General features: G+C 47.2%; 1 protein-coding gene and 1 pseudogene across 1 annotated transcript in view; one reads left to right on the forward strand and one right to left on the reverse strand.

The window, feature by feature from the left end:
* LOC125947680 (serine/arginine repetitive matrix protein 1-like) overlaps nucleotides 1-14059 on the reverse strand; it is a 45117-nt gene that overhangs the window by 17732 nt on the left and 13326 nt on the right. Inside the window, exon 4 of the mRNA XM_049672897.1 lies at nucleotides 6825-7011. Within this exon, the coding sequence (XP_049528854.1) occupies nucleotides 6825-7011 (187 nt within the window). The remainder of the gene's footprint in view (nucleotides 1-6824; nucleotides 7012-14059) is intronic.
* LOC119462929 (U2 spliceosomal RNA) lies at nucleotides 2820-2996 on the forward strand (annotated as a pseudogene).

The following is a 14059-nucleotide window of genomic DNA, read 5'->3' on the forward strand; positions in this document are numbered from 1 at the left end:
AGTAACCATCACAGCTTAGTGCGGTCAACAATATCTCTCAAATTGAAGAGAGAAAGAGCAAGAATACTAAAGAAGAATCAGGCAACTAGGAAGCAGCCCGGGAAATAAGAAGACGAATTCAGGCAAGTGTTTGGAAGCAAACTTGGAGCTTTAAAACAGAACAGGTAACAAATGAAACATTTTCTAGGCTACTTTAGGAAGCTGCATTTGAAGGTGAAAATAAGGCACCTAGAGAAAGAAATAGGCAACCTAACTTTGCGGGAAAATGGATTGGCGCTCGAGTTAATTTTGTGCTTCAATGCATAAAGCGACGTTTAGTTAAGAAACTAACTGCAATGCCAATGCATTTCTCCGCAAAGTTCGGGAATTAATATCTCGAAACTGGTGTCCTCCCGCGAATTCGTTCGAAGTGGATCCGCCTTGCGAACTCCACGGCTACAATTTGTATATTGCAATATGGGCCATCAGCTAAGTAGTGAAAAGCCTAATTACTAATTTTTTGTTAACTATTCCATTATGTGTTTGAATTTCTTGTGCAAGTAATGTCCGCCTCTTCGAGTAGACCAGCTCACAAACTAGAATTGTGCTATCTGCCACAGGCAACCGTTGGGAATTTTTGAAAGCGTTCGCTGAAACACCCTGTATATGTGCCTGTCTGTGTACATCATCATCATGCACTTTCACATCATGCAGTGCACATCATGCACTTTGCACACACCATGCACTTTCCGCAGGCTGTCTATAGACAGCCTGCGGAAAGTGATTGATGTACCCTTAGCATGCTAATTGCATTAAAATGGGGGCAGTGTGAAATTGATAAGCCAATACCTTGGCATGGGAAAGAACAAGATGTACGTAGTGAAAGATAAGCACGGAAATGTCCATAGTTATTTCGATGATATAGTAAACGCAGAAGAGGAATTAAACGCACCACTATACAGTGCCAATGCAGGGCAACGGTATGACTGATTGAACGCAGTGATGAACAGGATACACAAGTTGCCTGTCTAACTAGCGACGAGGTTAGAAGTACTTTGCAAGACACGTACAGAAAAAAAGTGGAGAGAGAAGATAGAATAATAGCCTATTTGATTAAACATGGAGGCGTTATTATACTCCGAAAGGTGGCTATCCTTTATTAGCAATGCTTCAGTACTTTATTTAAGTGCATCAGACAGTTAGAAGAACGCCAACATCATACTAATGCATAATAAAAGATATATAGGTGAAAGAATTGAATAATTACAGACGTGTTAGTCCGCTTTCGGTATTGAACAAAATATTCACAAAGGTAACTTCCCCAAGAATCATGGCAATGCTTGGCCTCAACCAGCCCAGAAAACAGGCTGGTTTCAAAAGGGAACTTCTACAATGGATCTCACTTATTCCATCAATCAGATAATCGAAAAATACGCGAGTACAACCAACATTTCTATATACGACTATCAAAACTACGAAAAGGCGTTTGATTCAGTAGGAATACCAGCAGTCATGGAAACATTGTATAGTCAAGGAGGTCAGGAACCAGACAAGAATAACTTGGAAAATGTCTATGAAGATTCTACAGTTACCCTAATTATTCAGAAAAGAAAAGCGGGAAAATACTGGTCGAGGCAGGATAAGGCCAGGAGATACATTCTTTCTAATGTATTTAATGTAACAATTGAGTGCCATTCCACTCTGTGAAGGTGGATTACCCGCAAAGTTGTGTATGTGGCGATTGATCGTTGCTCCGGTGAAACGTTCCAAATTTGCGGGATCGGGGCCACATGGAGGGAGAGACAGAGAATAAACTTTATACAAAAGAGCACACGAGTGTAGGTAGCTACTCCGCTCTGCAGTGAGTGGCCCTCTCAGTCCAGGAGTCCAGCGGCCTTAGCTGCCTTAGCTGCCCTTCTCGCTCGGTTGACCAGGTTGAGCTGGTCCGCGGAGTCAGAGCTGGACAGCGCTGCCTAGCATTGCCATGTGGTGGGGTGTGTTCTGAGTGTGAGCTGCGGTGTGCTTGCGCAAGCCCATACCAATGGTAAAGCGTAGCGCATTGATCGCAGTCTGGGCATTTATAGGAATGCAGTGCAGGGTGTATGGCGTGGTGGAGACTCAAATGTGTATATGTGTTTGTTTGGATTTTTCGCCATATTACGGCTTCGTCTCGCGTTAGAGCATTATTAGGTGGTGTGTCACGAGCCAGGTACACTCCAACACATGATAGCAGAATGTAAATTTAGCCAACAACACCCACCACTCCTCATCAATCCTAACCTCAACATGATTCCCCTATCCATCCAAACCCTTAGAGAGCGATGGAAGATCTTGCTGTCCAGCCCCGCCGTGGAAGACCAGCTTTGGCTCGTAACCAGGGGCCAGGCGGCGAGAACAGCATATGAATTCCCGTGAAGTGGGAACCACTTTCATCCGGCGCATGCGCTGAAAAGCTCATGAAATAAAGTTTTTCATTCATTCATAGGCGGCGGTATAGTGTTCTTCGTGAAAGGCGATAGCGTTGTAGGATGCGCGTGTAGGTTAATGGTCGGTTCGCATTTCCGTTCACCTCGCCGTACTGGCGGGCAGCACGCTCATCGTCGGTGGTCTCCTTCCACCGCCGCAATGCCCATTCCCTTTTCTGTCCACGCCATCGTTCTTGGTAGGCATGCTGTTCTTCTATAGACCGTAACACGCGGCCTACCCATTTCACTGTCAGAGCAGAACTGAGGAAAGTAGCCAACGCAGAGCATGACGTCAGGAGACAGAAGACACTCAGATTGGTAGGCTCTAGTTTGAATACGCGGGATGGCGCACACGTGTATGGTACGAACGTAGACATGGCCGACGCGGGTCGTAGTATCCGTTCTTATCAGCTTAATATCTGATGCGGGTTGTATTTGGACCGAAGATATCAAACTTATGTTTGCAAATTGGCGGAGTGCTTGAAATCTGCTTAACTTCCGCCGTGGGTCGCCTGGTATTGCAGTATCCTCGGGATTTTTGGCCTACGGACATCGATCCACTGGAAACTAGCCATATACAGATTCGCTGTAAAATTACGGTCGCTGAGCAAGTCAAAAGTTCCGTTTTTGATTTGGTCAGTGACGGTAATTTTTTATTAAATACAGCATGCTACCTCACCAGACGAGCTTTCGTCGAACTCTTGAAAATCTTTCTGATGCTAGCCATTGCCATGCTTAGAAGTATTCAAGCTCTTAGACTGGAAAGGATTAGAACTGAGGAACGACAACGACGACTCAGCAACCTGCGGTTTGCAGATGACATTGTCCTGTCCAGCCATGATTGAGATGACTTGCAAGTGGTAAATTGAAGATGATTTGATTGAAGACTTCTGCCGGCAAATTGGTAGAGTACTTCTGAGGATCAGTACGCAGAAAACAAAAGCAATGTTCAGCAGCCTGGCGAGAGGACTAGAATTCGCTATTTGCAGTCAGCCCCGAGAATATGTGCAAGAGTACATTTATCTAGGCGAACTAGCCACAGAGGACCAAGGTTATGGGAATAAATTCTACGGAATAACGATGGGTTGAGGCGCATACGGCAAGCATTACCAAGTCATGACCGGAACCTTAGCTCTATTCTTGAAAAAAAAGTGCAGTCATTGCATTTCACCGATACTAACATACGGGACAAACTTCAAGGTTAAGAAGCTTGATAAGTAGTTAAGGGCTCCGCAATGATCTAGTGAACGAAAAATGATAGGCGGTACGTTAAGAAACAGATGAAAGCAGTATGGATTAGAAGGTGAACGGGGCTACACCATATTCTATATTTGACATTAATTAGGAGGAAGTACTGATGGTCTATTTATGTTTCTATTTCGTGGTCTAGTTAAGTTTAAGGTCTATTTACGCGGCCGGCCTTTCGTTTGTTCTTCGCGATACGTTTTGTGCTCGTTGGGAAGCTATCCAAGGAATATACTAAATTGCTTAATTGCATAATTAAGTAACATTACTCATGTTTTAAGCATTTTATACGTCGCAAGCCTATGTGAACTCGGGTTTGCTTACATTGACTGGTTTACCCTCGTAGCTAACTCGTAGCCATTCGACGCGCTGCAAAAAACGCGAGCAGCTTTTCCTCATGTTTTCTATGTTTGCTACTGTGAAGACCGGCACGATGGTTGTCGCAATGGGCCATGTGAAATCCACAAACAAAACCGTGTTTCGCTTAACTAGATGCTCGTGTTCCACACAGAATTTTTTAGGCAGACAAGGTAGCAAGCGTTGCCAAGCATCGCTTATAAGCATGGATGTAATAGCTTTCGAACGTGGCTACTGATTTACCCGCTCTCGCAACTATTGATACAGATTGACTTGACGAAGATAAACTGTCGCTCACTGCAGTACAAGGAAATGGATGCTAAAAGAGTTATCCAGGTCACGTTCCCGTTGTTTTGAGCCGTAATAAACAAGAACACACGACAAAATGTATATTTTATTATTCTACATTGGCAGGTCGATATATCTTTATTGCAGCGGTTTTCTCACTACATTATGTTATTTATGTATTTTTTACACAGCCTCCCGCATTCCGACGCTCGGCGACTGGCATTCTGCTCGGTTCTGCATATTTCTGAGCATCTCCTCGCCTTGTTTGCGCAAGGCATACCGCAGTCTACAAAGCAAACGCGTGAAACATCTCAATTACATTATGGCATTTACGCAGTTCGATTATACCACAAAGCCTCTCAGCTTTGCGGTGTCATTATGTTCACCTAGTTGGGAGTGCAATTGTCGCGCTTTATTCGGTGCAGCCAGATAGCACGGCGCTTGCTGTCGCTCTTCCCGCTTAATTGGTATCGCGAAAAGCGCCTTCCTGGACTCGCGGTGGTTGCTGCACCCGAAACCGCAGCACCAGGACATTTCCTGTCGTTTTATTTTAAGTATAAGAAAGTTACATATGCCCTAAATTACACAAAATGAAAACTCCGACCTTGTCGATGGCTCATACGCGCGGCGTGTGCGAGCGATGCCGTTTTCTGCTTGCCCGCTCCGGCACGGCACGGACCATCTAAGGCGGAAAGTGATCACCTTTCTGCAGCTGAGCAATCGGCAGCACGGTGGCGAAGAGAAAAGGGATGCGGTACTTTCTAGGTTCCAGAACTGGTACCTACAGTGAGCGCCACCTGCACACTGCTTTCTTGCAGCTGCGCGGAGCGTTTGTCTTCACATTCTGGCAGCAGCAGCGGAAGCGCACAAAAGCATATCAAGCTACTGTCTTCAATTTTTTCAGGTTGATGCTGGTTCCTATGGTCTTCGATTGTAAACGGCATCGTTACCTTGCCGACAAATTCGCCCTATTCTGGCAATGGACATTCGCAAAGCGTATGACCATGTGAGTCAAGAAGCAATTGTTCGAATTCTCCATTCGCTTCAGTTCCCTAGCCATGTCTGCTCATTTGTCCAAGTTTTCCTGCACGCTCGTAGCTTCTTCCTTCGCGTGGCTGGCGACGCAGCAGGTCAGTTTGTCGCATATCGGGGCTTCCCACAAGGATCTGCGCTCTCACCAGTCCTTAACGCCCTCCTTCCTATAGCTTGGAAGCTTGCGACGATACGTAACGCGCAATACATAATGTATGCAGATGAAATCACCGTTTGGTCAGTTCATCCTGAAACCTGCGCCAAGCACAAGCGCTTCAAGAGGCCCTGAACGTAATACACAACTAAGTGTGCTCAGATAGGGCTTGAAATTTACAAGGACATGACAGTAGCGAACAAGTATAGACGCCGTCTACTGGCACTCCGGCCTCTGCAGTTAAATATGCATCAGCAGCCACTACTCGAGGCTTCAACTCTCCTTGTACTCGGCCTTGAAATGAATGCCTCCAGATCTGCAGGACCATAGGTCAAGAAGGCAAAGCAATAAGCCGCAAAAAACGATGCAGCTGACACGTCGGATTACGAAGAAATCTGGCGTAGCGCGCACTGACACAGCTCGCCTTCTTGTCCGTTCCGTACTGCAACCATGACTCGTCTACAGAGCCCAGTTTCAACACTTCACGAAGACAGAATGAGCTGGCCTTAAGGCCGTTAATCGCGAAGCCATACGGGCCAGAACGGGACTACCACCTCTCACTCCGCTTCCAACCATACAGGCCGAGTTCCAACTCAATACTCTCGGCGAACTGATGTACCAATGTCGATGCGCGCGCGCCCTTAAGTCATCGAAGTTATGGTCGGCTGCTGCACTGGCCTGGTACATGAGACATGAAATAGACAATCTAGCTTCTGCGACACCCGATTTAGCTCCGTGCAACAGGGTGCAGTTAAGTGACAATAAGCTTCTTGGTCGTCTGCATAGCCCGGTTCTTCGCCAGGCGAACGCTCAAGTTTCTCGACTTCGTCGCACCGATGAAAATCAGTGGCTGAGTATAGGTGCGACGGCGGCTTATACCTTTGTGCGTGCTCCGTTATCGTCGCTTAGTTTGCCTTGAAGCGATACACGGCACGAAGGCCCCTTCGCTCGCTGTTGCCGCCGCGCTTCCTCACGCCAGCGTTTTGACAGCGAGTGTCCGTGGTCATCGAGTGTGATGTGTTCATGTTTGCCTGAGCGCGCTGACACTATGCTGGTTAAATTACTTTCCAAGTTTACACGGCCGATAAAACTACTATCCTTACTTCGTATAGCTGTCTACGCATTTGCTATCGCAATCGATGATTCGCATTTCGGGTGAAACGGCGGACTTTTTTGCGTACATGGACGCCACCCAGATATGTGCTTCATAACAAACTTCGCTTGAAAAAATAAATGCTCTAGTATGAATCACAGAAGATAACGTTTTCTGGCATACAGGTCATATGCTACTATTAGGGACTCACCTCCGGTATATTTAGATGGCTCGGGTGAAAGAGGTGACTGTTGATGCATGAAGGAAAGTTGATTGTCGGCGGGCTCTGAAGGCGCCCGATGGCCGTCATAATCTGATGTCGCTGTCACAGGTTGTCCGCGCTGAGCCTGTGAGTCCTGAGACGGGAACAGGTCTCCAGTGCTTCCCTTCATACTGTCCTATAAACCAATATTGGAAGCTTTAGAAAAGATATTGCCACATCTCTGAGACAGAAATATAACCACTGGGCGAATTTGTTCCCCGAAAAACGCTCAAATCTCAACGACAGTTGCGAGCACAGTCGCTAGATGTCGAATTTAGGACAATACTCTCAGGCAATCACTTTCAGATATAACATATCACTTGCGAGATATTTCGTATTACAAGGAGCTGGACGCATCGTCTTATACGGCCGTCAGCGTTTCTGGCTCAGTGTCCGGCTATACCACGTTCGGTACATCAGGTAGAATACATCAGGTAGAACGCAGGGGAAGCTACGCAAGAAGTTCCCTTACGAAAATTTATCACACCACGCGTTGCGTCCATGCTTCGCCGCGCGTCAACGGCATTCGCTCGCACAAGCATGTAGTACGTGAGGCCCCCAGGGACGAGCTGGGGGCCTCACGTACTACAAACAAAAAAAAACAAGAAGAAATAAAATAATCTAAAGCAACGCATTAGCAGCCGGATACCACAGTGTGTTCGCTTCTAAGGATTAAAACTTTTTTCATTCAGTACCAATCCTGTGCAAGAAACCTCGAACTACATCCAAGTGTGAAAGCAGCCCTAGAAAAAAGCAAGGCGCTCAAGCCTCCACAGCGGTGCACCTGATGTCTCAATGGGAGTACAGTTATTTTTGGACAGTGCCAGAACCACTGTCAGTAGTATATATATATATATATATATATATATATATATATATATATATAGGTTCGCCCTGTGCCGATACCGTACCAAATAATGGGAAAGTGACGTGTTGTCGTCGAAAATGACACTCCCAGAAGCTCCCCAGCGAGATCACAGGTCCAGTCCGTTCGCCATTTATACATGCATCATGGTGCATTCCAGAGAGTTGTTCGTACGGTCAGTTAAATTAAAAATGTACAGTAGTAGTCGTGCCATACGACGCAGTCTAATTGGACAAGACACTTTCGCTACAGAATCCGCCACAGCATGCAATAAATTTCGGACACAGTGTAAGATACTGAATATACTGCATATATTAAGCAGTTTATTAAACAGTATAACGATACACTATACAGTAACTATATTACAGTAAATTATACTGTAGCCAAAATTTCTTGAATGTTGTCACCGAGTCGTCCTGTGTCGTACGATAAAGAACCGCGGTTCTCAGTGAAAAAAAAAACGTTTATCACGTTTGTGTCCACGCTAGGTAATTCCAGGTAGTAAAAATTGGTTCAAAGGCACCTCCTTCCTTCCCCCTATGATTTTCATTCCACCGGACACCCACCCCCTCTCTATAGTTTTCCTCAAGATTGTGCTGCTGTGGGGCTTTAGGTCACATATCATTCAGAATTTCGGTTCAGAAACTACACTAAATTGAGAGTTTAACTTACGATTCATAAGCAATGCATGAGCTGGTGTTTCGTTCCACCTGAAGGGCCACTGTTTTAAATACTTCACCGTGCACCATGCATGAGCTGTGAAGTAGACCTCAATAACGATAGCTTAAATTCAGAATAACTAATTTCGGTTACGACGTTAAAACCATCTCCTGTGCAGAGATGGGACGTGAAATAGATCAAGATCGCAAAACGCCGGCAGATCCACGCCCTGTGGGAATCGATGTTCTGCGAAGCAGTGTGCGAGGAGCCTACCAAGTTAAGGAAACGACCATGACAGCACCAAAACCTAGACGGCTATTTCATGACCTACATGTCACGCATGTCATGACATTCATGCCATGAGTCCTCAGGACTATCTTAGCTACGCCTAAGAGGCCTCAAGGCGAAAGCCTCAGTCATGCTCATGACTATGACTTCGACCATCAAAGCCTTTTCTTTCACTTAGTACTACATCCAAACCCATTCCATTGGTTTTTGAGTCTTAATATTTTTTTCGCTGGATCATTGTCATTTTACGCAGCTGTTTCGTGACATACATGACATTCATGTGATGACCTATCACTTATGTTCGTCAAACAGTCTTGTCATACTATGCCAATTTTGATACCTGCCATATTAACGAAACGACCATGAGAGCATACACCAAGACACAGGCTTGTTCCGTGACTTGCATGACACGCATGTCATGACATTCATGTGATGACCTATCATTTTTGTTCTTCGTACACTCTTGTCATGCTATGCCAGTTTTGGTACATACCAAGTCAACGAAACGACCATGAGAGACTGAGACGTAGGCGGCTATATAGATAGATAGATAGGTAGATATATAGATAGATTATTTGAGTTATTTATTTATTGATTGATTGATTGATTGACTGATTGATAGATACTGTCATGGTGGCAAATGTTCCACAAGAAATGCTTCGCATTTAAACCAATAAAAGGGGTACTGGAGGGGTATTCTTCAAGAGTCCACCTAGTGGACTGTCCACTTCAGCTTTCCGAAGCACGAGCGAGAAAGAGACTGGCTGGTTCCCTCTCGCTCGTGCTGCTGGAGCCAATCGAAACAGCCGAAGTGGACAGTCCACTAGGTGGACTCTTACAAGTACTCAAGCTCGGTAAAAAAACACATTCACTGGATAGCATACGCTGCTTTGAACTTCTCAGCAAAATTTTGCGCTCGTGCGTGGCGCGTGGAGCTCACAAGTGAACCGTTAAACACTTTTATCTCAAATGCTCTCTTTTCTAAAGAAGCCTTCTCACCCGTTTCAGGGCTAGCGGCGGCTGCCATGTTTTGTCATAAAGCACATTTCCCCACACGGCTGCTATTGGCCATCAGCTAACATCAAATAATAAGCGTGAGTCGACAATTAGCCACGCTCACCCACATAGGTAACAAACCTTGAATACACTGCTTATCGGCATCGTAGCCGTCAGGACTCGCTAATTTTAGCTAGTGTGGAAAACTTAACTAGCACCTCGAACTACGTGAAAACCCAGACCACACGTGCGCTATTACTGCCGCGTCTCGCGATGAATGGTGGTTATAAAATCTACAAAGGGACGCGCGCCAGTGCACGCTCACTCCCGGCCACTCCTGCTTAGTCGCGCTGCGTACTGAGCACAGTATTAAGCGATACAAACTGCGCTATCTGGATTTTCCTCCTCATCTGTGCTTGACAAAGCTGGTGCGCACCAGTAGCACGGCCAGGCTGGAACACGTCGGCGAAGTTTCCATGCCCTGTCGTGTGCTAGTTGGGCGTTGCTCCGTTCCAACGAAATTGAGGACGTTTAATTTGAATGGGAAAGGTAAATACCGCACTCGAAGTATCTACTAGCTTTTTATTAGCTTTATTAGCTTTTTAATGCCTGCAGAAGCCATCTGACGACGACTTGAGATGGTAATACATTTAGCATTGATCCAATAGACCGACACGACGTGTTGCCACCATCGAAACGCGTTATGTATAAGTCGCGTACGGCAGTGGGACTCCTCTTTTTGTGCTTTTATAAGAACTCTGGCTGCCATCTAGCGACGACGCCGTGAAGCCTGCACGCAGCCTCCGAAAGGCGTGGCACACCGGTGGGTGCGAACGCTGTTAAACGCGTCATGGGACAACCGGGCTCCTCTCTCGCGTTTATCTATTAAAACCCCTGAAACGTCCTTAAGTAGCGACACTCTCCTCCTCCACCTTCACTCCTCCTCGTTTCTCCTTTCTTTCGAGCTCCATCCTCGACCGTGGCGTCGCCTAGAACGCTTGAGCGTAGCAGACGACCTTTCGCAGAGTGAATGCACACATAGCTATAGGCGGTGCGCTTAGAGCATTCGTGTTGGCTTTCTAGCTCCGAGTAACTTCGTGTACAGCATAGAATTTATTTCAGCACGGAGGGTTATAGACATTCAGTGAGGGTAGCTTCTTTGTTCTGTTTTGATAACTATTTTTATAAACGAGTAAACGAGTGCTAACGCCGCACCATGACGACTCTGAATATATTGCGTGCGCTCCATTTAGGTACACAACATTTGTCAAGCGCGTGTCGCAAGATCTTGTTGCGAATTGTTGTAAATAACACGTTTGGGATCAAATGCCAACATGCTGGCCTCCAGCAAGCCCTCAGTAACCTAAACAATCCGCGCAGTCATTACCATTTGAATTCGGGGCGCGTATGAGCTATGACGCTCAAAGGCTGGCAGAGGGCAAGAACGCACCAGCCTTTGTGCCCTACAGCAAGTGCGTCTCAGAGACAGAGTAGCCGCACGAACTAATAGTTGAACGTACGAGCAAACTAACGACTAAACGCACAAGCAAACACCTAAACGAACGAGCAAACGACTCAACCAACAAGCAAATGACTAAAGGAACGAGGAAACGACAAAACGAACGCGCAAACGACGAAACGATCGACCAAAGGAGTAAACGAAAGACGACTAAACCAGCCAGCGACCACACGTTTTCTTTTCGAGTGCTCCACCGCCGCATCTAACATTCACATACTTAAAAGCTGACGCGAATTAGCAAGTACGTCTCAAAGACCTATGGTGTTCTCGTTCAGCGACGAACGCACCCCGTCACTCGGTTTCGGGAGAGCACGTGCGCTTTTCATGGTTGCCTTAGTATCGTAAGTTCACCGGTCGACCGCCAGCGACGAACACGAACAAGAGAGGCAAACAAAGCTATTCGCTCTAAAGAAGGCTAGTAAGTAACCACACCCGCCGTGGTTGCTCAGTGGCTATGGTGTTGGGCTGCTGAGCACAAGGTCGCGGGATCGAATTCCGGCCACGGCGGCCGCATTTCGATGGGGGCGAAATGCGAAAACACCCGTGTACTTTGATTTAGGTGCACGTTAAAGAACCCCAGGTGGTCCAAATTTCCGGAGTCCCTCACTACGGCGTGCCTCATAATCAGAACTGGTTTTGGCACGTAAAACCCCATAATTTAATTTTAATTTAAGTAACCACAAAAGGCAGACCTGCTTCCCTAAGATGAGTTCTCACGCTCGAAGAAGAAGTAGTTTAATGATTTGAAAATTTAGAGAGGTCGGCCGGAAAATTGAACCTCTGTCCTGCAAGGGAAGGGGAAGAGGGGAAGAAACATTTATGCAATGTGTCCTTTCACCTCGTTCCTCCCATTCTCATCCCCCATTGTGACCCTCACGCTCGAGCCACAAATTTTGTCCAAAGGAGTGTGCTGAATCTTAAAAGTTTCGTAATCACGTTTTCGCACGCAGCCTTGCGTGCCCGCGAATTCAAGCCTGTGGGCGTACAAAACGATTAAGGTTCTTGCCTTTGCTGAAACTATTTTGGCATCCAAGGGCGCAGCAGGTGATGGTGATGGAAGATGCCGTGAAGCGATCGACGTCGCATTTGCCACAAAACTTAGTTCAAGGCGTTCGCAAACCAAAGCAACACGGAAGAGCAACGGAGCCAACATGCACTCCTCGCCAGTCGGTAGACGCTTCTCAGTTAAGCGAAAATGGCGATGGAGCGGGACTGTAAACCAACAAAGCCGGCGCGAGGGCCCACGTGATGCCATGAGGCCAATAGCGACGCGGCATCGGCCTCGGCAACGGCGCGCGAGGAGGAGGCGGCATTCTTCAACGCGTGTCGCTACTTTACGAAGTTTGAAGGGCATTATTCTTTATAGACACGCTGTGTCATCTAGTAGTGCTACCGAGAAGTCCGCGTGTGGCCTCCGAGACGAGAAGCGGGGGCGCCGGTGCTTGCGTACGCTGAGCATTGTTCCTGCGCTTGCCGCGCACCCAGCGGCACATACTCATTGACCCAACTTGGCGATATGTTGATTGAAGAGCTGGCACATACCGAGTCCATTCATGGCGCAGTTCGCTGTAGCATTGGCGCGAAAGACATTAATTGAAAAAGCGACAAGTGCTCAGTGCACTTGTAGGGCCGCCTGCTAAAGCACGAAGTAGCTGTGTTTGAGGACACGTTGGGACGCGTGTACGATTCCGCCCAGCATCCGAGAAGTCTAATGGATCTTTTTTATCATTGTAGTGCGGTTAAATAGAGGCGCGTACCTACTGGCACATAACCAGTGACCTAAGTTGACATAAAAGCGCTTAATTGAAGAGCAGCCAGCACCGAGGGGCACGTATACCCGGTGGCATGTCGACGTAAGGGTTTCATTGAACAGCGCTGCCTACCAAGTCTCGCATCTACGGTGACTCATGTCGGTGTGAAAGAGGTTCGTTGAAGAGCGGGACACATATGCACACTGCCACATGCTCAGTGACTCACGTCGGTCCGATGGTTAGTTTCGAGCCCTGTTCTCTCAGCACAGCCATCCGATGCGCTACCCACTCGTCCATGGACGATCCAGTGACTCAGGTTGGCGGCAAAACAGGAAATAGAGATAGCATGGGAAGAGTAGGGAAGGTGGGGGTATCGTGAAGGCCATGATGAACGCTGCACAGCGTACTGTTCTGTGGAACGCGTACGTGCGAATCCGCCTACTTGGGTCAGTGGGTAGTCAGTGGTTCAATGGGTAGTGCATCGAGCTGATGTGCTGAAGTAACCGGTTTCGAAACCCACCGTAGAACCAACTTGGGTCTCAGAGTATGTGGCAATGTTTACATACGTGTCGCTCTTCAACGAGCCTCTTTCACGCCGACGTGGGTCGCTGTAGACGTGGGAATGGGTAGGTAGCGGTGTTCGAAGAAACCCTTTGACGCCGACTTGGAGTACTGGGTATGTGTCAATCGGTCTGTGCTGCTCTCCAATGAACGTCTTTGATGCCAACTCGGGTCACTGGCCATGCGCCAGTACCTGTGTGCCGTTCTTCAATGAACGTCTTTAATGGCAGCTTCAGTAACTAGATATGTGTCACCGGAAATGCGCCGCTCTACAATGACGAAAAGAATCCCTTAAATTTTCCGATGCTGAGCGGAATCGAACACACGTCACAAGGGATCCTCAAGGACAGCAACCCGATTCATTATTATGAGGCGCCAGAATTTCACTGTATGTGTCTATTTTAGATGCGAAGCAGCTTATGGTCGGGGCTATGTCACCCCCCCCTCCTTCCCTCCCTCCCTCCATCCATCCGCCGTGTGGCGTCCATACCCACACTGCGCATGCGCATCCTCCTCCTCTCCTCTCGGCATTCCTCCTCTCTTC

This window comes from Dermacentor silvarum, chromosome 8 (assembly GCF_013339745.2).
Source record: "Dermacentor silvarum isolate Dsil-2018 chromosome 8, BIME_Dsil_1.4, whole genome shotgun sequence".
Classification (NCBI taxonomy): Eukaryota; Metazoa; Arthropoda; class Arachnida; order Ixodida; family Ixodidae; genus Dermacentor; species Dermacentor silvarum.